We start from the raw sequence: 25388 nt of genomic DNA, 5'->3' as shown, positions 1-25388 counted from the left end.
ATACATTTCTCCCAAGTAAGCACTGGGAGAAAATATATTTGCAAAACATACATCTGATAAAAAAATTCGCATCTGGAATATACAAAGAATTCTTACAACTCAATGATAAGAAAACCAACCCAATGAAAATGGGCAAGGTATTTGAACAAACACTTCACAAAGAAAGATACAAATGGTAAAGGCCAGTAAGCACATGAAAATTACTAATCATTCAGGGACATTCAAAACAGCAATGAGGTACTCCTACACAACCACTAGACTGGCTAAAGTTAAAAGACTGACAATATCAAGTGTAAAGAATGCAGAGAAGCTGGCACTCATCTGTTGCTGATGGGAACACAAGACTGTGAGGCCCTTTTGGGAAATACTATGGCAGTACCTTAAGAACTTAAACATACTCTTATCATACAGTCCAACAATTATTACCCCAAAAGAACAAAAACATTTGCCCACACAAAACTTTGTATGTAAATGTTCATAGCGTTGTTAGCTATAATAGCCCTGAATTAGAAGCAACCCATATATTTAACAATTGATATAATGATATATACCCTTGGTCAATGGTATAGCAACTGAGCAATGAAAAGGAAAAAACACTAATACACACAACTACATTAAACTAAAAACATCGTGCTGAATAAAAGAAGTCAAACACCAAAACCATACGATTCCTTTCATATTAAATTCTAGAAAAGACAGTATAGTCGTGAAAAAGGTTGCCCAAGACTTGGGGTTGAACTGCAAAGAAACTCAAAGAAACTTTTAAGATGTTGGAACTGTTCTATACCTTGAATGTGGTAGAGTTTGCCCAACACTATATATTAATAAGATTCATTAGATTGCAATTTTAAATGAATTAATTTTATTGTATGAAAATGAGATCTCAGCAAAGCTAAAAATAAAATTGTTTTTAAATAATGCACAGTGGTAAAATACTTTAAAAAATACAAATCAGATTAGGTTAACCTCGTAAAGATTATGTTTCCTTGGATCTTTTGTTGGCTTCCTACCCCAGTTGGAATAACATCTTCCACAGTTGGAATGACATCTCATTCTTTCCCGTGACTCGTAGGTCCTGTGAGAGCCAACTCCTGCTACCTGCCTCTCCAAAGTATTGCCTAAACTCTTTCACTGCTCTTTAGGCCCCATCCATACTGGCCTTTCTACTCCTTGGACATTCAGAGCTCAGTCCTACCTCAGGGCCTTTGTACATGCCGACTGCCCCTTGCCCCGTCCCGCTGCATTGACCATCTTATCCCCAAATCTTCCTAGGCCTGTTGCCTTCACATTATACAAGTGTCATCTCAGATGTCCCTCCTGGGAGAGGTCCTTCCTGATGGTACCTTTTAAAATAGCTCCTGATTCACTCTGTTTCGCATAACCCTAATTGATTGCCTTTTAGAAATTCATCCCCATCTGGAATTATTTACTCAATTACGTTTTTTTTACATTTCTTTTTTCCTCTCTGGAATAGAAAATCCTGGCATTAAACTTCTCACGGGCTGTCTGTAGAATGAATCATGATCTGAGTATAAAACACAACAAAATGCATGTTGTTACTGATCATCTCAGGTCATAGGACAGATGTCCCTTTGAATAATATACAGTCTGGTTAATTAGATTATTTTAAGCTTATGGTGTGCTAAAGCCTGCTTCCTTTGGCCAAACAAAGTCTGTTTCACAAAGCTCACCATCTCTTCTTTAATACGCTCTGTGATTTTATCAGTTGCTTCTTCATGTGCATGGAACAAGCTGATGATGCTGGTATTATCAGGGTCCAAGATATTTCCATCTTCATCTCTGACAATCAGATCAAGCTCAAGGATTCTGAAAAGCAAGAATGTGAGATGAGGATAAATCAAAGGAGACAGAAGCCTACAGAACAATGGTGAGAAGTTTCTACCATAAAGTTCACATGATTTCTGAGAGTCATAGGCTCCCTCAGAACAGCTCTACACACATAGCCTTGCACGTGGATGGGAGGCACAGTGATATAGCTCGGCCTTTCTGGGAGGTACTGTAGCAGTGTGTATTAAAAAAAATTTAATGCACATTTCCTGTGATACTGAACCTAGAGAAACAACCACACTTGAACAAGGATGTGTGCGTATCAGCAAAGTATTAAAAAGACTAAGATTAACTTAGTTACCAAGTGAACACTGAAATGTCTGTCAAGAGAGAAAACGGCTAAGTAATCTGTAATGGAATTCGTACTGAAATTCCATGTAGTAGCGCTTTAAAAATATGACACACTTTTGATGTTTCTTTCTTTCTTTGGCTGACCCAGGTCTTAGCACACGGGAGCTATGATTTCCATTTTCGTATGTGGGATATTTGTTTTTATTTTTTAGTTTCAGCATTAGTTGCAACATGTGGGATCCAGTTCCCCGAACAGGAATCGAATCTGGGATCCCTACCTTGGGAGTGCGGAGTCTTAGCCACTGGGCCACCAGAGAAGTCCCTAGTTTTGATATGCTTAATGATATATATTAGTGGGGGGAAAATCAAGCTTGAAAAGATGCATACGGAGTGTTTTCAGTGAAAAAAGACAAAGCAAGGCAGGTATGTTACGTGGGTGCATGTTCAGAGAGAAAGGTATGGACACGTGTACCAACTCTACCAACACGTGTATCTGTGAGGAGAGGCAGGGCCCTGGGACTAGGAGGCATGGAGGGGTCACGGGAGAATTCTGCCTTATCTCTATGTGTTTAATGCTTACATAATAGAACATACTGCAGTATGATATATGATGCATAATGCAGGGAAGGTACTCATGTACCATTAATAATATTTTGAAAATAATTGTTGGGGGTGGGAATCTCAGATATACCTTTGTTGTCCATGGCTTGCTCTTTAACTGTGTGACTTCAGGGTCACGAGATTTTCCTGTTTGGTACTGATTTGTTTCAACTGCAGCTGCCATTCTGATTGGCATCAATAACACTAATAACAGCAAAATGCTCACACAGCAGTTGCGATGAGCTGCACATTAAACTGCTCATGCATCGTAAGGCCTTTAGCTTTAATACTAAGGCCTCCCTATGAGGGAGGTACTATTAATACCTCCGTTTACAGATGAAGAAAAGACTGAGTATAATTTCTTCATGTCACATAGCTAGTAAAGAGTAATGTGGCATATTTGTCTACACTCTTCATTTTCAGTGCAACCCCCTCTAGTACTCTTGCCTGGAGAATCCCAGGGATGGGGGAGCCTGGTGGGCTGCCGTCTATAGCGCTGCACAGAGTTGGACACGACTGAAGCGACTTAGCAGCAGCAGCATTAAATTTACTCATAAAAAATTCTAAAATGTACAATTTCTCCTTTTTAACAACAATAATAAAACATAAAAACCCAAAAACAGAACACTTGACACCTACAATTCAAAATCAAACTAGCAGAACATTAAATATTTACAAAACTGTATCTTTAAAATACATCCAATTTTGTAGAATTGACAAAAAAGAATGGCTCAAAAATGCACCTTTATGGTATACGTTCTAGTTAACAGGCTCTTAGAAGCAGTACTGGGTTGGGGGATGGGGTTTATGTGTGCAGAGGTCCTCACTTAAAGCTGCCTTTGCACTTGATGTTGATTTGGAGGCACTCTGTTGTCCATACATAGAAAGGAGGCGGAGGTGGGCTGATGGAGACTCTGGGAGCAACAGCAGTGGTCCTGCTTAGGACTCACTATCGAGTACCAGATTGGGAATGGCAGCATTTTCACCTCGTATTTGAGAACTGGATTGAAAGGCACATCTCTCCTCTCAACCAAATGCAAACAGGAGGGAGCCAAACCTCACCCATTTGTCCACATTCATTAGGAAATTAACTTCCAACTAGATGTGACTCATAATATTGCACAGCCGTGCTGCTGAACGGGCGACGCTAAAGGGAAATAAATGCATTCGGCTGATGCTGAGCAGAGGCTCTCAAGACCTAGGAGAAGATGGGCTACAGCCGACACATAATTCAATGCCAAGATCTCTCTAGCTCCTTTCTCTTCAAAATATATCAAAGTGGATTTGGCTCTAAAAATGTATGACTAAAACAAAATTCTCCCGGGTCCAGCTGTCTTGGGATTTGAAGGATTCATTTGAGGATTCCTCATTCCTTAGATACCAAAGAGCTTGTCCATTATCAGTTTCACCTGAAACCTGGAAGCTTTAGTCATCAAGGGGCAGGATTGAACCAGGGTCAGGAGAGGCTGCTTTCTGCTGGGACGTCAGACCATTCACTTTGGAGAACAGAGCATTTTGACAGTTTTTCCTTAGGAGGTAAGCCCCGCAGCTCTCTTCTGCTCCAGAAAGTCAAATGAACCCAGGACAGAAAAGGGTAGGGGAGGAAACCCTTACTGTATGTGTTTTTCAAAAAATTAATATTATTTTAAGGTGAAGCAAACAGAAATGGCTTTTTCTGTGGCTCCCCATCATTCTCTGGACAAATCTGAATTTTTTCTACCTGGCACTCAGACCCTGAGGTTCCAGCCACAGTCATGCTCATCTCTCAGCTCCTCTAAGCTTCTCCCTCTCTCTCTCTCTCTCTCTCTCTCTCTCTCTCTGAACTCTTCACCTAATAATTCCTGCCAGTCTTGTTTGATGCAGAGCAGGTGTCACCCTCCTGCCCTGCCCCCTCCACCCTGTTACTTCTCTTCCTCTTCTCAGGAAATGCATGACTTCCTACTCAAGCGTCTGTTTACTTCCTCTTACTAACCGCCACGGTCCTCCAGGAGGCAGTCGAAGACAGAGGTTAAGTGCTGGAATTCTGGAGCCAAGTCACCTGGTTCAAATTCCAGTGCCTCCTGGTCAAAATGACCTAATCAACCTGTGAGTCTCCGTTTCCTCATCTAATAGAAATAATAACAGTACCTGCCTCATAGAGGGGTCATAAGACTTGGCTCTTAGGTTAAGACATGAAAAGTACTCTAAAGTGCACCTGGCAGATAGTAGGCACTCAGAAACTTACAGTTAGTTCCCTTTGCTTGCCTTTTGTTGCTGCTGCAGAGAGAGGCTGTATTTTGTAAATACTGTGTCCTGAGTGCCTATAAGGTGTTCAATAGAAGTCTGATGGCCGAATGAAGGAACAGAATCTCTGAGGGCAAAAACAGGCTGATCTGTCCTCCAAGATTCAGAGTCCTGCTCCCCTGACTCACAGCCTGAGCTTATGGTGCTCGTGCTATTCCTGACACTTGGACCAGAAATATGGCCTTTTGGCTTTCAGAAAGGTATCCATCCCATTTCAGAGCTGTAAGCCCCTGAGACACCAGATCTGCATTCATTTAAAGTGCCCATCTCTCTCTCTCTCTCTCTTCTGGCTGAAGTCGTCAGGGAAGGGAAGCAAAAAGCAAAGGGCCTCTCAGCTCAGGGCCTCGGCCTCCGAGGGTGTCTCTCACTTCCCCAAAGACGACTGACTGAAACAGAAAGCACAGTGCTGGTCTGGGGATTCTTCAGAGGGAAGCTGATCAAGGGAGGACCTTGTCTCTCCCTTCGCCACCATTCACCTGCTGAGTGCACACCCTCAGCCCAGCACATCTAAATGGATCTGCCTTAGAGGAGCTCTCGACACAGCCCTGAAGACAGGCCACTAAGGAGGTAGTTACTCTTCAGGGTGCAAGGGCCCACCGAAGTGCCTAACCCAGCAGGGATGGGGTGGGGAAATCAAGAACGGCTTCCTGAGAGTGGTGACCATTTCTTTCCATCCTTGTCAGAAGCCCCCATGAGGAAGCATCCAAAGGTCACAGATGCCATCGTTACAAAGCAGCAAAACTCACTCCATTCCCACATCCCAGCTGTGACCACGCTCAGCTAAAGATGACACTGTCCCAGTGGCGGCGACAGCTGCAGAGCGAACCCCTCCTGTCACTTTGGGACGGCGAGCATGGTGAGCAGGTGTGGACTCGCTTGCCAGCTGCCAGCAAGGCAGCCAGCAAAGGGACTGCTCCTGGGATGGGAAGCAGCTGTAAGTTGAGCCTATTGACTATCTTTGGATTATCTTCCTAGTGCATGTGACAAAGGTAAGGAAGTCTGACTGCTAGGAAAAAAAAATTTTTTATTCCCACTGAATAGACTCCTTCTGCTTCCTCCTCAGGCCCTATGGTCCAGTCTTCAGGCCCACTCTGCAGTCTTCTGAACGTGCTACGGTCTCCCATGCACTCCCACCCTCCCTTTATTTAAAGCCTACCTAATGCTTCTTTATCTTTCAAAATTTAGGCCTGGTTCCCTCCTTTAGGAAGAAGCCTTCCTTGACTTCCTTCTCCAAATTGAATTAGGAAGACTCTTGCTGCCTAAGCCATCAAAGTTACCACAATACATACCAATACTTTGCTTGTTGCTCACTCTTAACTAGACTGCCGTACTCTTAGTGTATGGGAACTTTTATTTCTGTGGCCTCAAAAAACCTAGCAGGGAATCAGGCCAAACGGGTTCCCTGGTGGCCCAGATGGTAAAGAATGTGCCCACAAGGCAGGAGACCGAGGTTTGATCCCTGGATCAGGAAGATCCCCTGGAGAAGTGAATGCAACCCACTTCGTGTTCTTGCCTGGAGAATTCCACGGACAGAGGAGCCTAGTAGGCTACAGTTCATGGGGTCGCAAAGATTCAGATATTACTGAGCAACTAACACTTACAAGTGCTCAATACGTGTTTGCTTTTGAAGAACAGAAACTAAAGAAATAGGGAGGATGTCTGGAGAGCATTCACTTAACCAGGAGGGAGGGGAAGCCTTTACAATTCTCAAATGCTATCCAAGTAGTATAATGGTGAGGTCCAGAGACTCTGGAGACAAACGGCCTGGGTCTAAATTCTGGTTCTGCCTTTTACTAACTATGATTTTGGGCGTGTAGCTTAACTTCTCTAAGTGTCTCAGCTTCTTCATTTGAAAACATGAGGATACTAAAACTGCCTACCTCGCAGAGCTGTTATAAGAATTAAATAAGACAATGAATGTGAAACCCTTAGCTTAAGACTGGTGCACAATAAGCTTGGATTAGGGGGTAGTTATAACCACTACCATTATTAGTGCATTGATCTGCATCAAAAAACTTGTAAGACCTTCTCCTCAACTTCACAGCATTCAGACTAACCAATTGCTGCTTCTCCCACTTTGCGGAAATGCTTTTGTAACTGTGCATTTGCGTTACCAATGGCTTAGATAATTCAGGATGGGGGAAGGGACGTAAAGTCTCCCATTGGGATTGAAGAGGGGGCGGTGGTAAATGCAGGAATGAAATGACAACTAAGCCAAAACGAACCAGCATGACTGTACTCCCCAGCTCCTCGGAAGTAGGTTAACTGAGTGTCCTAAATCTCTAGCCTGCTAATAACCACTGCATAGGCAAGCCCGTCTCCACTTGTGTTTCCCCGCGTCCCACGGGGTGATTACAAAGGCACACAAGCATGGGCCCCTTGGTAGCAGCTTCTCCCAAATAGAAAGTGGCAAACTCATCACTAAAAGTGAAACCTAGTTTCTCAGAGGGTGAGAGGAAAGAAGCAGGGTGGAGGTGGGGGAAAAAGCCTCTTTTTTGGAGGAAAGAGAGGTTACTTGTTGCCATAGTCAATTTTGGATGTGACTTTCTGCTTCAGTTCCTTTAGCTCGTCCTTGGGCAAAGTTCCTGAGAGGAGCTGGGACCGCCACTCCATCAAGTCATACATCATGGACTGCACCTGGAGAAAACGCTCCTTCTTGCTGGCCTAGGAGAAAAAAACAGGAAGCAATCCACAGTCACCTGCACCCAAGATCTGGAGCATCTCTTTGGCAAACTGAGCCAAAGTCGAGCACGCGTGTTCATGCACCATGGCCTGAGTGCCTGCCTGGCCCCACCCGGCTGTGAAGGGATTAGGTGGTGGTCTTTGTCATTGACATGTTTCCTTCCCTGGAGCCACAGGGGTCTCTCAAAAGCAAAAGTAGCAATCCTAATCACTTCCCGGTTTTCAAAAAAAGAAAGCGTTATTTCTGACTCTTATCCAAAAAGATACATGTTGAGCAGGAATGCCATGAACACCTGCTGCAATACAGGCCTCAGAGGCCAGGCCCTTTAAGGCGAAGAGCCAGGGCCCCTGTCTCTAGAACAGGCCTATTTCTAGGGCAGCGTTCCCCCAGGCGTGGCATGTGCATAGCCCATGGGACATAGGATGGTTCTTGGCGCTACAAAGACACAAGGTCGCATATTAGGGATTCAAATGGTGATTCTCCTCTACTCTCCTCCTATCCGTCTGTTTAGGGGATGAGAAAGCTGCAGTTTCTTAGCAATATGTCTTGAACCCCTCTCTCACACTTGTTAATTCATTTTTTTTTCAGTGAAAGGAGAGAGAAATTCTTGGGCTCAGAGCTTTTAACAGGTACCATGCTGCTGCTGCTGCTAAGTGGCTTCAGTCGTGTCCAACTCTGTGCGACCCCCCAGACGGCAGCCCGCCAGGCTCCCCCGTCCCTGAGATTCTCCAGGCAAGAATGCTGGAGCGGGTTGCCATTTCCTTCTCCAATGCATGAAACTGAAAAGTGAAAGTGAAGTTGCTCAGTCGTGTCTGACTCTTAGCGACCCCGTGGACTGCAGCCCACCAGGCTCCTCCATCCATGGGATTTTCCAGGCAAGAGTACTGGAGTGGGGTGCCATTGCCTTCTCTGAACAGGTACCATAGGAAACACTTAATAACACTGTTCTGTTTTCCCTGTATTTACTTGATTAATACACAGGACTATATATATATAGTCTCTCTATATATGCGCGTATACATATGGCTTCCTTGTTGGCTCAGCCAGTAAAGAATCTGTCTGCAATACAGGAGACCCAAGTTCAATCCTTGGGTCAGGAAGATTCCCCTGGTGAAGGGAATGGCTACTTACTCCAGTATTCTTGCCTGGAGAACCCCATGGACAGAGGAGTCTGGCAGGCTACAGTCCATGAGATTGCAAAAAGCTGGACATAACAACTAACCCACTGCTGTATATACGCATGGGTATATATATGGAAGAGTAGTACTTTCCTGAGTTTCATGAGTTTTTCCAGGACTCATGGAACCTGAGGCTAGGTTGGAGTGAGTATCATGGGAGTCTCCGAATTTGCACCAAGTTGGGCACAGAGGTTAAAGCGTCTGCCTGCAGTGCGGGAGACCAGGGTTCGATCCCTGGGTCGGGAAGATACCCTGGGGAAGGAAATGGCAACCCACTTCAGCATTCTTGCTTGGAGAATCCCATAGAGGGAGGAGCCTGGCGGGCTACGGTCCATGGGGTCGCAGAGTCGGACACGACTCAGCGACTTCACTTCGGACAGAAATGCAAGTAGCCCGAGGACCTGGCAACTGAAGTGAGGGCAAAGGCACTCAGTCGCACAGAACTGAGCCCTCACCCTGTGTGGCCAGCGCCAGAACGAAAGGGGGCGGCCTCATAGGGCACACGGCTGGCGTAGGAGAGTTGGAGAACTATTGGAACGAGACAGCATGTTGTAAAGGTCCTTGTGTAAGTCATTAAAATTTACTGAAAAGGAAGACAATTCAGCTATTAAGCAAACACTTAATGAGTAGTATGCGGATACGGCAAGAATCGTGGACGTGTAAGAGTCACTTTAGTAGGGTAAAGGGCTTGATGAACTCGCCATGCAAAGATTTCTTAAAGAAAATGTCAAGCTTCCATGGTGCATGTGTCAAAGGCATGGTGGAGATGAATAATACATCACTTTAGCCTTAAATCTGCTGTCTGCCCCATAAACTTTACTGACAACTTTTGGGAAACCTATAGAAGGTAACTGAAAGTGCCCGTTACCATACACTATGAAAGAGCCACATAGGAGTAACATTCATGCCCATAAAAGGTGAGCATACACACAGCACAGAGCACCAGCGCGCGTACAGGATGCTGTGACGAATATGCACGAAGCCTCGGTGGACACTAACTCTCAGTTTAACGGTTTTCTTAGCTATCCACTCTCATTAGGAGTTTTAGAAGCATCAAAGGAGGATTTAAAATTAGATTTACTTCAATACAGGGAAAACCATGCAAAATACGCTCTTAATTTTTCCAGGGTCAAATTCTCTCATAGATCTGATGACAACAGTCATTAGTTAATTGATACATGAGAACAGTATTTTTCAAGGTGTTATCAGCAGACCACCAAATCAAAATCCCTGCATTTTATTAAAATGCAGAGCCCCACTGAAGGAAGCTTTACTTTCAATAGCATTCAAGGTGACACTTAAGCACATTCAAGTTTGATAAGATTTTCATTAGTTTAAAAAAAAAAAAAAAAGAAGGATCACTGCAGATGCCCATTTACTGTGACTCTGTCACTAACTCACTGTGTGGCTCTGGAAGTCACCTAACTTCTCTGGGCTTTGATGACTTCATTCTGCTTGTTATACTATGTCAAGGCTACATTCCAAATCTGAACCAAGCCACAAACTGCAAGCAGCTTCCACCCCAGGGTTGAGCAGGGTTTCGAGTCTCACCACGTAGAGCTGTTTCCAGATGCTGCCCCATTCCCAAAGTGTCGTCGTCACTTCTTGTGCCAGAGGAATTTCTGCAGGAATAATGTTCTCAATATTTCTATTTAAGGTGGGAGAGAAAACGGTGTGAAATTGAGACCCAGGTGCTAACAAGATAGAATGCTGGCAAATTTGCATTAAGCTGCAGCTGCTGAGAGGGGGCCTTGCTGGCAGGAGGCTAAACCACTTCTAATAGCCGCACCAATTACATTATGCAAATGCAAGGGGCTTCCTTTTTCTCTGTCCTCCTGCGCTGAGGTGGGCCCTTCAAGCTCATTATTCAGGATTAATCTACTTTAATTCAGTTCAAAGGCAGCTGCCAGTGAAAAGTTTGATTCTCCAAATGTACTAATACCCCCTCAGAATCAGATGCGAACACGAATCAATTTGCATTGGAGAGAAACACAGGCACGAAGAAGACAGAGCCTTCACATCTGCCAAGTCAGGCTTTCAAAGCAGACAGGATGCAGGCACCCATGAGCCACCAGAGTTGAGTCTGGGGAAAGACGCAAATACCTTTTTTTCTCCACTGTCACTTCTTTGATGTAGATAAAGGATTTTGGAAAAATGCCCTGTGGGGATGAGATAAGATAAGATGAGATTGAATGACTTGTCCCTACAGAAAAAACTGACCCCAGGTCTTCATGATTTTTTTAAAAGCTACTAACTGGTAAAAACCTCCAACTTCACAGGAATAATTCCAGTTGCACAGAACAAGTGGTGGGTGTTAAATTCACTCATTTAGGCCTAATTCCTCTCCCCTTCTTCAGCAGTTGTTCAGGATCCCACAATAGCCCTAGATTCCAAAGAATGCTCTAACCTCACTGCAATCACTCACACTATCAGATGGGCAAAGCAGGAGCGCTTGAGAGGTTCACTCTAAGGGAGAAAGGTTCTCTGCCTTTCCCCTCTCCTGCCCAATTTTGGGAAAGCAGCCACCCTGTACTGTCAGAGAAGGTCAGGTCCTGAAGCAACAATGTCCCTGGTTAGCATGTGGGCTGCTTTGATTTGAGATCGCTTTCTTTCTGGATTTATCTGATTGTTCTCTAGAGAGCAGACAGGGATCATGCCTTCTAATACAGTATGTCAGGGAGGAAGGAAGGAGCATCTATTATTTCCTTTCTCCATAAGCTTGGCTCAATTGACAAAAGAAGTTGAGCAATTACTTGGACATTCCTTCAACAGTTCAGCCAATGTGTACACGGGGGACACGAGGTAACTGTACTGGGTACCGTGAGACGTCAGGAAATGAGCAAAGCACGTGCATCTCCCGCGGAGATGGTGGTATGGTGTGAGGCCAGGGCAGAGGAACTCCCTGAGGGCTGAGACTGGACCTGTCCCTCCTGAGTCACATTGGAAACATAGGTGAGGAAAGGACGAATGCCCCAAGCCAGCTACAGAAAGACAGTAGAAGATAAATTTCAAATAAAAAACACACGATTCAATGGGACTGGAGAAATCATATATGGCTGGCATATTAGGAAAATTTTCAGGGAGAAGAGAGCTCTGGAAGCTGGCCTTAAAGAAGGAGTGAAGGGGGAACGGATCAAGGTACAGCAGAGAAAACACTGGACCCAAAGAGAGAGGAGTGAAATCAGTTTGCAGAGGCGCAACAGCGGGAAGTAATCGCCCAGGGGACTGGCAGGGTCACGCATAGACACCCAATATTGTCCCAAATAAAAACAAAGTTGTCCTCACCTGTAACATCTTGTGCTTTACAAGGTATCCCCTATACCAATCTGCAAAGAGAAAACAAAGAAACAGGTCTTTCATCTATTCTTACAAGCCCCTTGCTGGGCTTTACTGTTGTTGCTGTTTGTTTTTCACTAGCAAAGCAACTGCAAAGTGTTTTGGACCTTAGGTCTAGATCAAAGCCCTAGGATTCAACTTATTCTATTGAATGAGTTGCCAACATCTCCAAAAAGTGACCAAAAATACAGGGATTTCACATAAAAATGCAAATTTAATCCTTCTTTAAAAAAAACAAAAACAAAAACAAAAAACAGGAGGCCAGTGCTCCCCGCTGGCTGCAGTTGGCTAGTGGTGAGGGGCAGCTGGTCTCATCAGACAGAAGGAGGCATCTCCAACTCATCAGCCTCTACCCAGCCCCTCTCTTCTTTCCATCACCTGCCTGCATCCTTCCTGTGTTCATACGCATGTTTTCAACCTCTGCCTTAGGAACACAGAAAGGCTGAGAATGTCTGAGGAGTTTGGCAAACATCCTACTATAATGCCCGCAGTTCTAACAGCAGCAAATTGTGTCTAACATGTGATCTGCAGAAGTTAGTCATTACAAAACAGATAGGTTCAGGGGTGGGTGAAAGGACAGGAGTTTTAAAAGATTCTTCCCTTTGAAGGAATATCAAGAATGATTCAATTAACAGAAATCCAAATTACATACACAGTCCTTGGACAAAATGAGCCTTGGTATAGCAAGTATTGATGACTATAATGAGTCTCCTCGCCTTTGAAATGATTCAAGCACAGCCAAGTAGTGGCATTTGTTATCTCTGTAAATAAAAAGCGTCTGCCGGGAGGCTCATTAGCAAATCCTCATTACTGGGCTGACAGATTGCTGTCGAAATATGTTCTCAACAGACGTAAGTGTGAGCTCCAAAACAAACATTTAAAATGCAAAGTCACCCCTCATAGTCATGAACTAGCTAAAGAAAGTTCTAAAGCAACAGGGACCCAAAGTGGTACCTATTTTAAAAGACAGAAAGGTAGAGGAAGGAGAGAGAATGGAAGGAACGGATATTGGAGAGAAAGAATCTCAGGTCTGGAATGAAGTTATCATTCTAAGTGGGCTTTCCCAGTGGCTCAGTGGTAAAGAATCCACCTGTAAAGCAGGAGACATGGGTTGGAAGCCTAGATCGAGAAGATCTCCTAGAGAAGGGCACGACAACCCACTCCAACATTCTTGCCTAGAGAATTCCAGGGACAGAGGAGCCTGGCAGGCTACAGTCCATTGTGTTGCAAAGAGCTGGACATGAGTGAAGCGACTGAGTGTCACGCATGCACGCACACACACACAGACACACATGCCATACACACACCATTCTAAGTATCCTTCATATACGAAGCCTTCTAATCTTCGCAACAACCCTATAAGGTGGGAAATGCAACTGTCCTATTTTACATAAGAGTGGCCCACCTGAGGCACAGAGAAGTTAAGAAACTAGCCTAGTCACACAGCTAGTAAGTAGCCATCATACTGTGTTTCTCGTCTAGTGGAGGAATCAGCACGGTGGAGGCCTCATACTACCACCCTCCCAGCATCTGAATCCCCAAAACTACATCCCCTCTAAGTACTTCCCATGGTGGAACACTTTCTGTTTCATAAAGAACCATATTCTAGTTTAACACTCTAATCATTTCCCCATAACTATTGGTAATAATTAACTGTTAAAATTAGTGCTTGTATTAACTATAGTGCTTGCTTTGTGCCAAGAATTCTGGTGAAGCCTTCTGGTTTGTTTTTTTCACATTATAGATTGATTCTATAAAGCAGGAACTATTATTGTCTCAATTCTGCAAATGAAAATAGAGAGGCACAAAGAGATGAAGAACTTGCTGATGGTCACACAGCTAGTGAGTGATGCACCTCAGTGATTTAAATCCAAGCATCCGACTCTGGAGATGACCCTCCATAGTGCTACACTAGAACAGCCTCCTTTATTGGCAGTTTTTTCCCATTCAACCAACTTCTCTGTAGCATTACTATTGATAGCTACCATGTATTGATCGCCAAATGCACACAAAGCTGTATACTGCGTGCTGTGCGTGCTTTCTCTCATTTAATTCTCATATCACACTGTGAGTTAAGCATTATTATTCCCATTCTGTAGATGAAGAAACTGAGACTCAAATCAGTGGAGATGCTGGGCCAAATCACATGCCAGGGTTCAAGGACAAGTCTGTGTGGCTCCAAAACCAGCCCTCAAAGCGGTTCTGCCACATTGCCCCCCCATGTGATGAGCACAAGCACAGACAACGTTCTCTCAGACGCACACACAGTCAACGGTCTCTTGGTTGCAGTGACCTGAATCCACCTTGCTGGCCAAGGCTACCAGACTCCCCGGGGAAAACGGTCAAGGGACTGCTGGCTGCTCACATCTGCCTCTGAACAACTGGGCCACCCTCAGGGTCCCTGGACTTCCTCTTCTAGCAACACCACCCTCCCTCACCCTTGATAACCAGTGACTTGCCACCCCTTGTAGGAATCCTGATTCTCAGAACTTCAACTCACTCCTGAGCAAGAAAGTGATTGCTAACCCTCAGCATCCACATTCTGACTCCTAGATTCAAGTTCAAGAAACACTGACTGTGCTCTATTCTGGACATAGCACTGGCCTAGGTGCCTTCAGAAATAAATCTCCAGTGATTTTTGATGAAACGGGCTTAGCACCATCTCTACTTGCTACATGATGAAGCATCGGCTTCATCAGATCTGTCCTTAGGACTTTTCCTGAGACTCCCAACTCTGCAGAATCAGTGACCTCTGTGACCTCTGATGTGTGCTCCCAAATCTGGTCACCAGTCAGCTATATCTGGGAGAAGGCAATGGCAGCCCACTCCAGTACTCTTGCCTGGAAAATCCCATGGACGGAGGAGCCTGGTAGGCTGCAGTCCATGGGGTCGCTGAGAGTCGGATATGACTGAGCGACTTCACTTTCACTTTTCACTTTCATGCACTGGAGAAAGAAATGGCAACCCACCCCAGTGTTCTTGCCTGGAGAATCCCAGGGACGGGGGAGCCTAGTGGGCTGCCGTCTATGGGGTCGCACAGAGTCAGACACGACTAAAGTGACTTAGCAGCAGCAGCAGCAGCTATATCTGGCTGTACTCCGAGACCCGACAGGACAGACAGCAATAGTTGACAGGCATAGCAAAATCCATGACGACAGGCACTCTGATCAAAACCAGGCTCTGGGTAACAGAGCACTGACCATATCCCAGGCCTTATCCCCTGGCTTAATGCACCTTCAGTTAAGTAACAGGGAAGGCTTTTTTTCCTAACCCTATCCACGAGACAAGAACTTTTTAAAAACAGAAAACTCACAAAGTACATCCTGGGAAAGATGAGAAGAGGGAGTTTCTTTTTTTTTTTTTTAATACCATTCTTATGGAAAATGATAAAATCCAACTGTCCTCCTTTCCCAAAGCCCAAATAACAAAATGAAATGTACCTAAATTCTCCAGTGACCCAGGAGTTGTGTGGGGAAGGGGAGAAGGAAGAGAGATTAAAAATATCCCAGCACATCAAAAAAGAACCCACATCCTATTTAATAGAAATCCAGTCCTCTCTCTGCCATCTGATGGCAACGTGATCTTTGGTCATGTCACTTAAACTTTATTATTTTCACCTGTCAAATGAGGGAAATAACACCTACTGCACAGAGTGGTAAGTGTTAGTTGCAAAACTAGTTTTTTAAAACAGAATTATGGAGGCAAACACATCTGATAAAGGTACAGCATCTTAGACTGGAAGAAAACATGCCAATTTCAGGAGGAGCATTGCCTGAGGAAGACACAAGGATAAGAATGCAACAGGGAGGGTAAGCAGCGGATCTCAACTGCTCGAAAATATTTATTTCTTTAAAACACATATGAACTGAACACACAAAGTGTTAACATTTCTTTATTTGCGTAGTGAGTGTCTCAGTGTATTTCACATTCCAGTTTGATGGAAATATCTACTAATGTTAAGAAGAATATAACAGAAGCTACTATCCATCAGTGCTTAAGAACATGAGGTCTGAAATGAAAGCTTGAATCTGAATGAAGATCTGCAACTTCTGAGTGATCTTTGACAGGTTAGTGCGTTTCTCTAAGCCTCAGTTTTCTTATTTGTAAAATGTGAGCAATAATAGTGTCTGTCTCATAGGCGTAAATTAGATACGAAATTCAGTTTGTACAGTGCCTTGAATATGGTGTTAAGCGATTAGTAAATGCCATTTTGTCTTCTAAAAATCCATCATCATCATCATTGTCCACCAGAGAAACTTAGGCATCTTTTCCGTTTTACTCCCAGGACCTACAGATTTTGAATACTGTTTGTTTTCAGTGACATTTCAACTTATGTCCATGACAACAAAGTAAATGACACATTCTTCGACTTCAGCATAATGGAAGTTTACTGATGTTTTAGCCTCACCCACAATCAAAAGGGAAGAAAACTTAACTTATAAACTCCCCTCAATGGGACAGCCTTACTTCAGAAAACAGAGCCCCTTTCAACACCGACCTGTCTCTAGAGCAGACCCAAACGAAGGACCATCTGCCTGCAAAGTGGCACGTTTGAAAATACCACCTTCAGTGCTTATAATGCCCCTTCGTACGCTAAAAACGAAGGACCCGGATGGATCAGGACCACTCTTAGCGGAGCTGCTTCGAGAGAAACTGCCGCATGGCTCTGGGCGCACCTCACTCTGCAAGTGGGAGATTCCAAACCCTTCATGCAGAGGTCTTTGCAGCTGAACCAAGGCCACGCTGACACATGTGCCAGCTTAGAAAGAAATATTTTTAAGTGAGAAGAGCAAGTCTTAGAATGGCATGTACAGCGTGGTCCCGTCTTTTAGAAGACACTGACAGAAAGAGCCAGGTCTTACCTTAAGGAGGTTAAGCTACGTCAACTTCTCCTCATCCATCCCCCTTGTTCCATTTTACTGGTGAGTGAAATTCAAAAGTTCCTTGGAAACCCTGTCTAGAAACCCCATTACCTTCACCACTAAGACTGAGCTCCGTGGCCTGGGCAAGTGTGAGTATCAGGAAATGAAAGGGAACCTTCCCTGGTGTTCTGGAAAAGAAGAGTCAGGAGGCAAATAGCTGAGCGTGAAGAAGACATTCCCTCTGAAGGGCTTATGAAGACAGTCCAGGTGGCCCAGTGGTTGAGAGGCCACCTCCCAGTACAGAGTCTGAGGGTCTGACCCCTGTCCGAGTAGCTGGGATCCCGCATGCTCTGGGGCGACTAAGCCCATACACCGCAACTACTGAGCTGCGCACCGCAACGAAGACCCCTTGGGCTGCAACGAACACCCGAAACGCCAAAAACTAATTAAGTTAATTAATTTAATATTAACTAACAAAATATTTTTAAAAACAAGAGTCTCAGTAAGCTGGGCTAACCCCAAAGATCATCCCCCCACCACAGTGTAAGCAATCAGGAGGTAGGGGGTGTTTCTCAGAGGTGCCTGTTGTTGCCTTCCGGGTGCATGGTATGGCTCTTACCCCAAAACCAAATCCAAGCATAGGGGTGCCATCCAGAAGATTCAGTCAGAGACAATGGGGGCATCTGGCTTCTTGTTCTCCAGCTACATGGTTATTCATGCAGGGGACTGGCTGGCCTTTGGGTTTGTTTGTTCAAGCAGACAAAAAATCGGAACGAGAACACCCCAAATCCCTTCTACCCTCAGCCTTGTTCAAGCTGGGGAAAGGGAAGGAGGAGAACAAAATTAAACTGGACATGGTATTGGAGTCTTCTGAGATGTTGTTAAATATCAAAGAAGATGTCAACCAAATATAACTGAAGGAAGTGATGGGAGAAAAATAACACTCCGTTTTTACGTTTATTCCCCCATGAGGAGTTCTGACTGCTCAGTAAACACTTACATGTGTTTTCCACATCTGAAAGCAGGATGTAGAATGTTTATGCTGCCTCTGGGTAGAAAAGGCAGCCTGAAAGATGTAATGTGGACAAAGAAATAAGCATTAGGATGTCTAAGGCTCAGCAATGAAATGTTTGAGTTTTCCCTTCTGAAATGTTTGAGTTTTTAATCACACAAAAAAATTATCTAAAAGGAAATACTAAAAATGTTAGTGTTCTAGTGAAAGGAAATTCTTTCATGCCTAAGGTTTCAGCTCAGATTTTGTTTTCTCCATTCATCTGACTGCATAAGTTCAGTACACAGGCAAAAAAGGGCTAGCGTCACCCATTCCAGGACATCAGAGGGCCAGCTTCTGGGTTCCTGGAGCCAAATTCCTAAGATAACATATACACCTGCCAATCTCAGTTTAATTCTGTATAATGAGGGTTGGGGGGAGAGATGGAATCCAACACAAAGCACCTGGAAGCCAAGGATGGTGCTAGACAGCTTCTCTGCTTCTCTTATTTTATCCTCATAGCAAATCCAGGAGCAAGGTGATGATACTCCATTTTGCAGGTGAGAAAACTGAGGTCTACCTCCCTAAGATCCCTCAGCTAGCAGATAAATGGAGCAGAGAATAACTTTTTGATTCGAAAGTCCATGCTTTCTCTACGTTTGCATCTCTGTGCCCGCCCTGCAAGTAGGCTCATCTGTACCGCTCTTCTAGACACAGAGCGAGGAAGGAGAGGGTGGGGTGAACTGGAAGAGCGGCACTGACATGTATACACTACCGTGTGTGAAACCGACAGCGAGTGGGAAGCTGCTGCACAGCACAGGGGCTCAGCCCAGTGCTCTGTGACGACCGAGAAGAGTGGGACCGAAGCGGGGTGGGAGGCAGGTTCGGGAGCGAAGGGACATCTGTATACATATGGCTGACTCACTTTGTTACACAGCAGAAATGAATACAACACTGTAAAGCAACTGTACTTCAATTAAAAAAAAAAATTAAGTCCATGCTTTTTCTACATCTTTTCTTTTTTTTGGAGGAGAAGGGAGATTTAAAAATTACTGAAAAAATACAAAATAAAAATATTCACATTTCTATCACCTAGAATGAATCATTGTGATATCTCAAGAAATACGCTTTGACTCTTCAAGATTATATCTATTCTACTCCATTCCTCTCTAAACGTCTCAATTTTATTAGTGTTTTGTTGTTGTTGTTATTGTTGGGGGGACAGTTACATTTTACAGTTTTCTAACAATGACATTCTTTTTGGTAGTCATAAATAGTGTATATTTTAATACTAATTTTGATTAATCAACTCACTTGGACTCAATGCTTGCCAGTATTTCCTCCTATTGCAGCTTTTCAATTCCTATATTTTAACATTTTGATTCCTCTCTCAATTGGCTGGATTTTATTTTTTGAGTAAGGTTTTTATAAGCAGGTTACATGGGCACACCCATATCTTTTCTACTGAGTCATTTTGACTAATTTTTGACTAACACTGTGGTTTTCACTTTATATATATATATATATATATATCTGCTTAGAGGAAGAGTTTTCAATTGGAATCAAAAGCAGAACTCCCCACCTGCAAAAAAGACAAGGCCAGGCCTGATCTCCAAGCCCTTAGCCATCTAAGGCCCTCAGGGACTCTTGGGATCCTATAAATTCCAGTTTGAAAACTCCTTATGGGTATCAGGGCACGCATGATAAATACTAATCATTTTCATACCAATTCCTCAGACATCTGGAATCAATCTAACAGACTTCCAAATACTGCATTTTCAAAGTGTTCATGAACTGGCAGTCACTTGCTAAATTAACATGCCCAGATCTTTCCAGAAAATTACTGTGGCTGCTTATTACAAAGAGACATTAAAATAAGACTGATCAATCAAAATTTTTAATGAGAAACCAAAACTCAGAAGTTTAGGAGCAAGGAGATTAATCCCCAAAACAAAGGTGGCTTGAGTTAGAAAGTGCAGCCTTTTTGACCATCAAGCTCCAGGCCAGGCAAAAGTAAAGAAAGGCTCCGATTACGTGCAAACTGTATGGTCAGTTTACTGCCCTGAAGCACTTTCTCCAGGAAAACTACATGAAAACAAGAGAAACACACTCATCTAAATGTCAAAATGTAGGATGCAGAAAACATTCTGAGGCTTTTTCACTTCTTGGAAGGCAGGGGGTAGAGGAGAGGGAGCTCGTCTTGACAGGAGTGGAGAGAACAGCCCCTGGCTCAGGGTGTGACGCTGGGTGAGTCATTTCTCTTGCCCGAGCCTTGCTCCCTCACCTGCAGTCTCTGCCTGTTTCTCAGGATTAGCACTCAGTAGCACAAAAGCATCACTACGAACAAAGCTAGTGGAAGTGATGGAATCCCAGTTGAGCTATTTCAAATCCTAAAAGATGATGCTGTGAAAGTGCTACACTCAATATGCCAGCAAATTTGGAAAACTCAGCAGTGGCCATAGGACTGGAAAAGGTCAGTTTTCACTTCAATCCCAAAGAAAGGCAATGCCAAAGAATGCTCAAACTACCGCACAACTGCACTCATCTCACATGCTAGTAAAGTAATGCTCAAAATTCTCCAAGCCAGGTTTCAGCAATATGTGAACCGTGAACTTCCAGATGTTCAAGGTGGTTTTAGAAAAGGCAGAGGAACCAGAGATCAAATTGCCAACATCCGCTGGATCATGGAAAAGCAAGAGTTCCAGAAAAACATCTATTTCTGCTTTACTGACTATGCCAAAGCCTTTGACTGTGGGGATCACAATAAACTGTGGAAAATTCTGAAACAGATGGGAATACCAGACCACCTAACCTGCCTCTTGAGAAATCTGTATGCAGGTCAGGAAGCAACAGTTAGAACTGGACATGGAACAACAGACTGGTTCCAAATAGAAAAAGGAGTACGTCAAGGCTGTATATTGTCACCCTGCTTATTTAACTTATATGCAGAGTACATCATGAGAAACACTGGGCTGGAAGAAGCACAAGCTAGAATCAGGATTGCCGGGAGAAGTATCAATAACCTCAGATATGCAGATGACACCACCCTTATGGCAGAAAGTGAAGAGGAACTAAAAAGCCTCTTGATGAAAGTGAAAGAGGAGAGTGAAAAAGTTGGCTTAAAGCTCAACATTCAGAAAAGGAAGATCATGGCATCCGGTCCCATCACTTAATGGGAAATAGACAGGGAAACAGCGGAAAACCGTGTCAGACTTTATTTTTGGGGGCTCCAAAATCACTGCAGATGGTGACTGCAGCCATGAAATTAAAAGACACTCCTTGGAAGGAAAGTTATGACCAACCTAGATAGCATATTCAAAAGCAGGGACATTACTTTGCCAACTAAGGTCCATCTAGTCAAGGCTATGGTTTTTCCTGTGGTCATGTATGGATGTGAGAGTTGGACTGTGAAGACGGCTGAGTGCTGAAGAATTGATGCTTTTGAACTGTGGTGTTGGAGAAGACTCTTGAGAGTCCCTTGGACTGCAAGGAGATCCAACCAGTCCATTCTGAAGGAGATCAACCCTGGGATTTCTTTGGAGGGAATGATGCTGAAGCTGAAACTCCAGTACTTTGGCCACCTCACACGAAGAGTTGACTCACTGGAAAAGACTCTGATGCTGCGAGGGATTGGGGGCAGTAGGAGAAGGGGACGACTGAGGATGAGATGGCTGGATGGCATCACGGACTCGATGGACATGAGTCTGAGTGAACTCCGGGAGATGGTGATGAACAGGGAGGCCTGGCGTGCTTCGATTCGTGGGGTCGCAAAGAGTCGGACACGACTGAGCGACTGAACTGAACTAAACTGAGCAGACACTGAGAGGAGTCATTCTGCCTGCTGCCTTTATATCCACTCCTTGCCCTTGGCAGATTAACTTAGAAGTCACTCATCTGCCACTAAGAAGAGCTGCATGTGTAAAACATAGGGTTGCACTGTGGGAAAGGGGAAGGGTGTTTGTAATCAGATCTCCACCCATCTCCCCCTGCTGCTAAGTCGCTTCAGTCGTGTCTGACTCTGTGTGACCCCATAGACAGCAGCCCACCAGGCTCCGCCATCCCTGGGATTCTCCAGGCAAGAACACTGGAGTGGGTTGCCATTTCCTTCTCCAATGCATGAGAGTGAAAAGTGAAAGTGAAGTCACTCAGTCGCGTCCAACTCTTAGCGAACCCACGGACTGCAGCCCACCAGGCTCTTCCTTCCATGGGATTTTCCAGGCAAGAGTACTGGAGTGGGGTGCCATTGCCTTCTCCGACCCGTCTCCCCAGTCCCACCCAATCTCCAGGTAAAATAGGATCAGACTGGGAACTTTAGAGGCCTGAGCACTGAAAAGTTCATAGTATCTAAAATAACAACAGTACCAAAGAGTAAATGTTAGGAAGGTGAGCAGAGTTCTCATTTCCCCCACAATGACTCCTGTGAAGTTGCTCTGAGATTTCAAATTCTTTCTCCCTCCAAAAAAAGTTTTCTGTTTGTTTGCTTATTTTGGTTTGCTTGTGTGTGTGTGTGTGCACACGCACGTGTGCAAGAGTACTGCACCCCTACACAAACATGCAGAGCTGCCTTGTTAATCGCATACAGCTAATCTTGGGCTGAGGATGCTACCCGTCCTATGGGTTGCTATGAGGAGTAACTACCCTAACATGTAATGGGAATAGTATAGTTCCACCTATGAGGTGAGAACCCTCAGCTGGCTAGTTCTGTAGGCAGCCTCCTTTCCTCTGACTCTCTGTTTCCACTTGAGCGGGCCTCGTTAACAGGAGCACACCTGCTTGGTGCCCACCCTTCAGCCCCACCCCGGCATGGGACAGCCTAACCTAAGGGATTAGCTGGGAAACAGGGACAGAGCCCACTCTGCCCTTCCTTTTCTTTGCTCTGCCTGGACACAAGAAGGACACACGGTACACCCTCCACACAGCAGGATTATAGGCAGGCCCACGTGGTGGTGGTGGTGGGGCGGTCTGGGGAGATCCACCATGGTCCAGTTGGGCAGTGAGGATCAGGAGAGCCTGCCTGAATATAGCCATCATATTCGTAAGTTCATTCAACTCTTACACCCATGCCATGGTCCCTCTGTCAAACTTATCAGTGACACAGTTGATACATTGATTTCTAATGGTCTGCCTCATGAGTCCAAGGCCATTGCCTTAGTGCAAAGTTTAAAAAGTATGCACTACCACCAATACCACCACCCCAGTAGACACTTGGCTTCACAAGAGACGGCACCTCTGCGGGAAGAAAGAGATGCTACCTTAGCCAAGACAGGGCTCCCAGGCAGAAGAAGGGAGGGAACACTGCTCCCTGACCCAAACCCCGCAGCTGGGCACCGTAGTCCTCCTGAATCAGGGTTATAATTTTCCAGACCTTTCAAGACCCTAATAATGCTGATTTCTTTATAATGGTGTTAAATGCTGATTTCTTTATAACGGTGTTAAAACTAATAAAGAAGTGTATCCGGAAGGTGTCACAGTCTCCCAACAGCTCCATGGCGCAGCAAAAAGCACAACAAATGTCAAACCACATAGTCAGGACTTGGCTTCTCAGTATATATTCCTACAATAACAAAACACTGTCTTTAGTAAATCTGAATGACTAATATCAGCAAGATATATTTAAACAGACCACGCAGAGTTGCAAGTTCCAAGAGAAGGCCAGAGCGGCTGGGTATGTCCTGGGGGTATCCCAACACCTTTAGCCCAGGCTCCTGGCGTCCCAGGATCACCTGGGCCAGTGACTTACCTCCACAGGTCTCCTGTATTCGTACCACATCGCCAATCTGCAGGGAGAGTTGGGGGGGCCCGCTCCCTTGGAAGTTGTATATGGCTGTGAAATGAAAGAGAGGCATGGTGAGACCTCTGGATACCAAGAATCTCTGCGCCTTCCTTTCTTGACTTTATCTGATGCCCATGAAGCCCTCATGGGCTGAACAAAACCAGCGTACAAACCACCTCTTGCCACACGAGTCAGTGCAGGCCCAGTCTGGCTCCCAAAGGCCTCTGCTCATTAGTCAAGCACCGCCGCTCCCTAGCCAGGCTCTGCACCCCAGCCTGGTGACAGGAAGGGTGTTCATGTCATCTCCGTGCTCGACTTTCCACGGTCCCGTGCTCTGCCATCCCCGCGTTCCATTCCCACAGCAATCCTGTGAGGGGTAAACTGCGATCCCGTTTCGCACACGAGGAAATGCAGGTACTGAGAGGTTAAACAATTTGGCCAAAGTCATTAGGTTAAGTGACAGGAAAATCAGTGTCTGACATCTCTATTCTCAGCTGCTATCATGGGCTACTCGCTGCTCCCCAGTTACTCCACCCCTGGTGACAGCAGCCTAAAATACCAGTCTTTCCTCCACTCAAAGAGCACCCAGTCTTCACTGTCTAAGAAAGCCGTATCTTTCTCCTACCCAGCTCTAGCCAACCTGTGTTCTTCTATCGTAAAACGCCTGTTTCCTGGCCTTTCCCAAAGCAAATCTTTCAGGCAAGTCCTGTTTTATCTATGAGGCCCTCCTTGACTTCTCCAGGCCACGCTAACCACCCATCCCCATCTCCTAATAGCTGGTAGGACTCTTGCGAGTACCTAACATTCAAGAGTGTACTCTGATTTCCCATTTACACTGCCAGTTTCTGGGGAGCAGCAGTTGGCTATGAAAACACCCAGAGTCCCCTCTGCGCTATCAGAGGCCTCTGCTAATCCCCTGGAATGTGATATTACACTTTATCATTACAGTGTCTAGCCCTTGCTCAGCGTAACTTAAGGGAGGACCAGGCCATAACCTTAACCTAGAGATGAAGCTTGTTCAAGGAATACCCAACTTGGGAGGTCTTCAGGAAGAGAACAGAGATGTTTGATTTGACACATGAATCAACATACATGTGGTTTGGTTTAAGGAAAGACCCTCAGGAGGATGGATGATTTGAACCTACAAGGTTGTCCTCATTCATTTAGGCAGCAGGCATTTGGTAAGTGTCTACAGTATGCCAGTATGATCTTGCTCTTTCGGTGAAAACACAAATAAATATAAGGTTATAGAACATGACACATGCGATGGAAGAGACAAATATGGCCACCTGGTAGGTGACTTTCCAGGTGATACAGTCGGTAAGGAATCCACCTGCCAAAGCAGGAGATGCAAGAATCCCAGTTTTGATCCCTGGGTTGGGAAGACCCCTGGAGAAGAAATGCAACCCATTCCAGTATTCTTGTCTAGAAAATTCCAGGGGCAGAGGAGCCTGGCGGGCTACAGTCCATGGAACCATGGGTCGCAAAGAGCTGGACACGTCTGAGCACACACATGCACAAGAGAGAACAACGGGGGCGTGGG

At 44.8% G+C, this 25388-nt stretch overlaps 1 protein-coding gene across 1 annotated transcript in view; it reads right to left on the bottom strand.

Annotated features, from left to right (window-relative positions):
- DOCK2 (dedicator of cytokinesis 2) overlaps positions 1 to 25388 on the bottom strand; it is a 473410-nt gene that overhangs the window by 430314 nt on the left and 17708 nt on the right. The window contains exons 2-7 of the mRNA XM_042233648.1: positions 23813 to 23896; positions 12169 to 12209; positions 10987 to 11042; positions 10435 to 10531; positions 7538 to 7686; positions 1692 to 1827 (exon numbers count right to left, since the gene is read on the bottom strand). Of these exons, the coding sequence (XP_042089582.1) occupies positions 1692 to 1827; positions 7538 to 7686; positions 10435 to 10531; positions 10987 to 11042; positions 12169 to 12209; positions 23813 to 23896 (563 nt within the window). The remainder of the gene's footprint in view (positions 1 to 1691; positions 1828 to 7537; positions 7687 to 10434; positions 10532 to 10986; positions 11043 to 12168; positions 12210 to 23812; positions 23897 to 25388) is intronic.

The sequence above is a fragment of the Ovis aries genome, chromosome 16, assembly GCF_016772045.2.
Source record: "Ovis aries strain OAR_USU_Benz2616 breed Rambouillet chromosome 16, ARS-UI_Ramb_v3.0, whole genome shotgun sequence".
In the NCBI taxonomy this organism is placed as follows: domain Eukaryota; kingdom Metazoa; phylum Chordata; class Mammalia; order Artiodactyla; family Bovidae; genus Ovis; species Ovis aries.
Note: the sequence above shows the minus strand (reverse complement) of the source record. Positions and strands in the feature narration are given on the sequence as shown.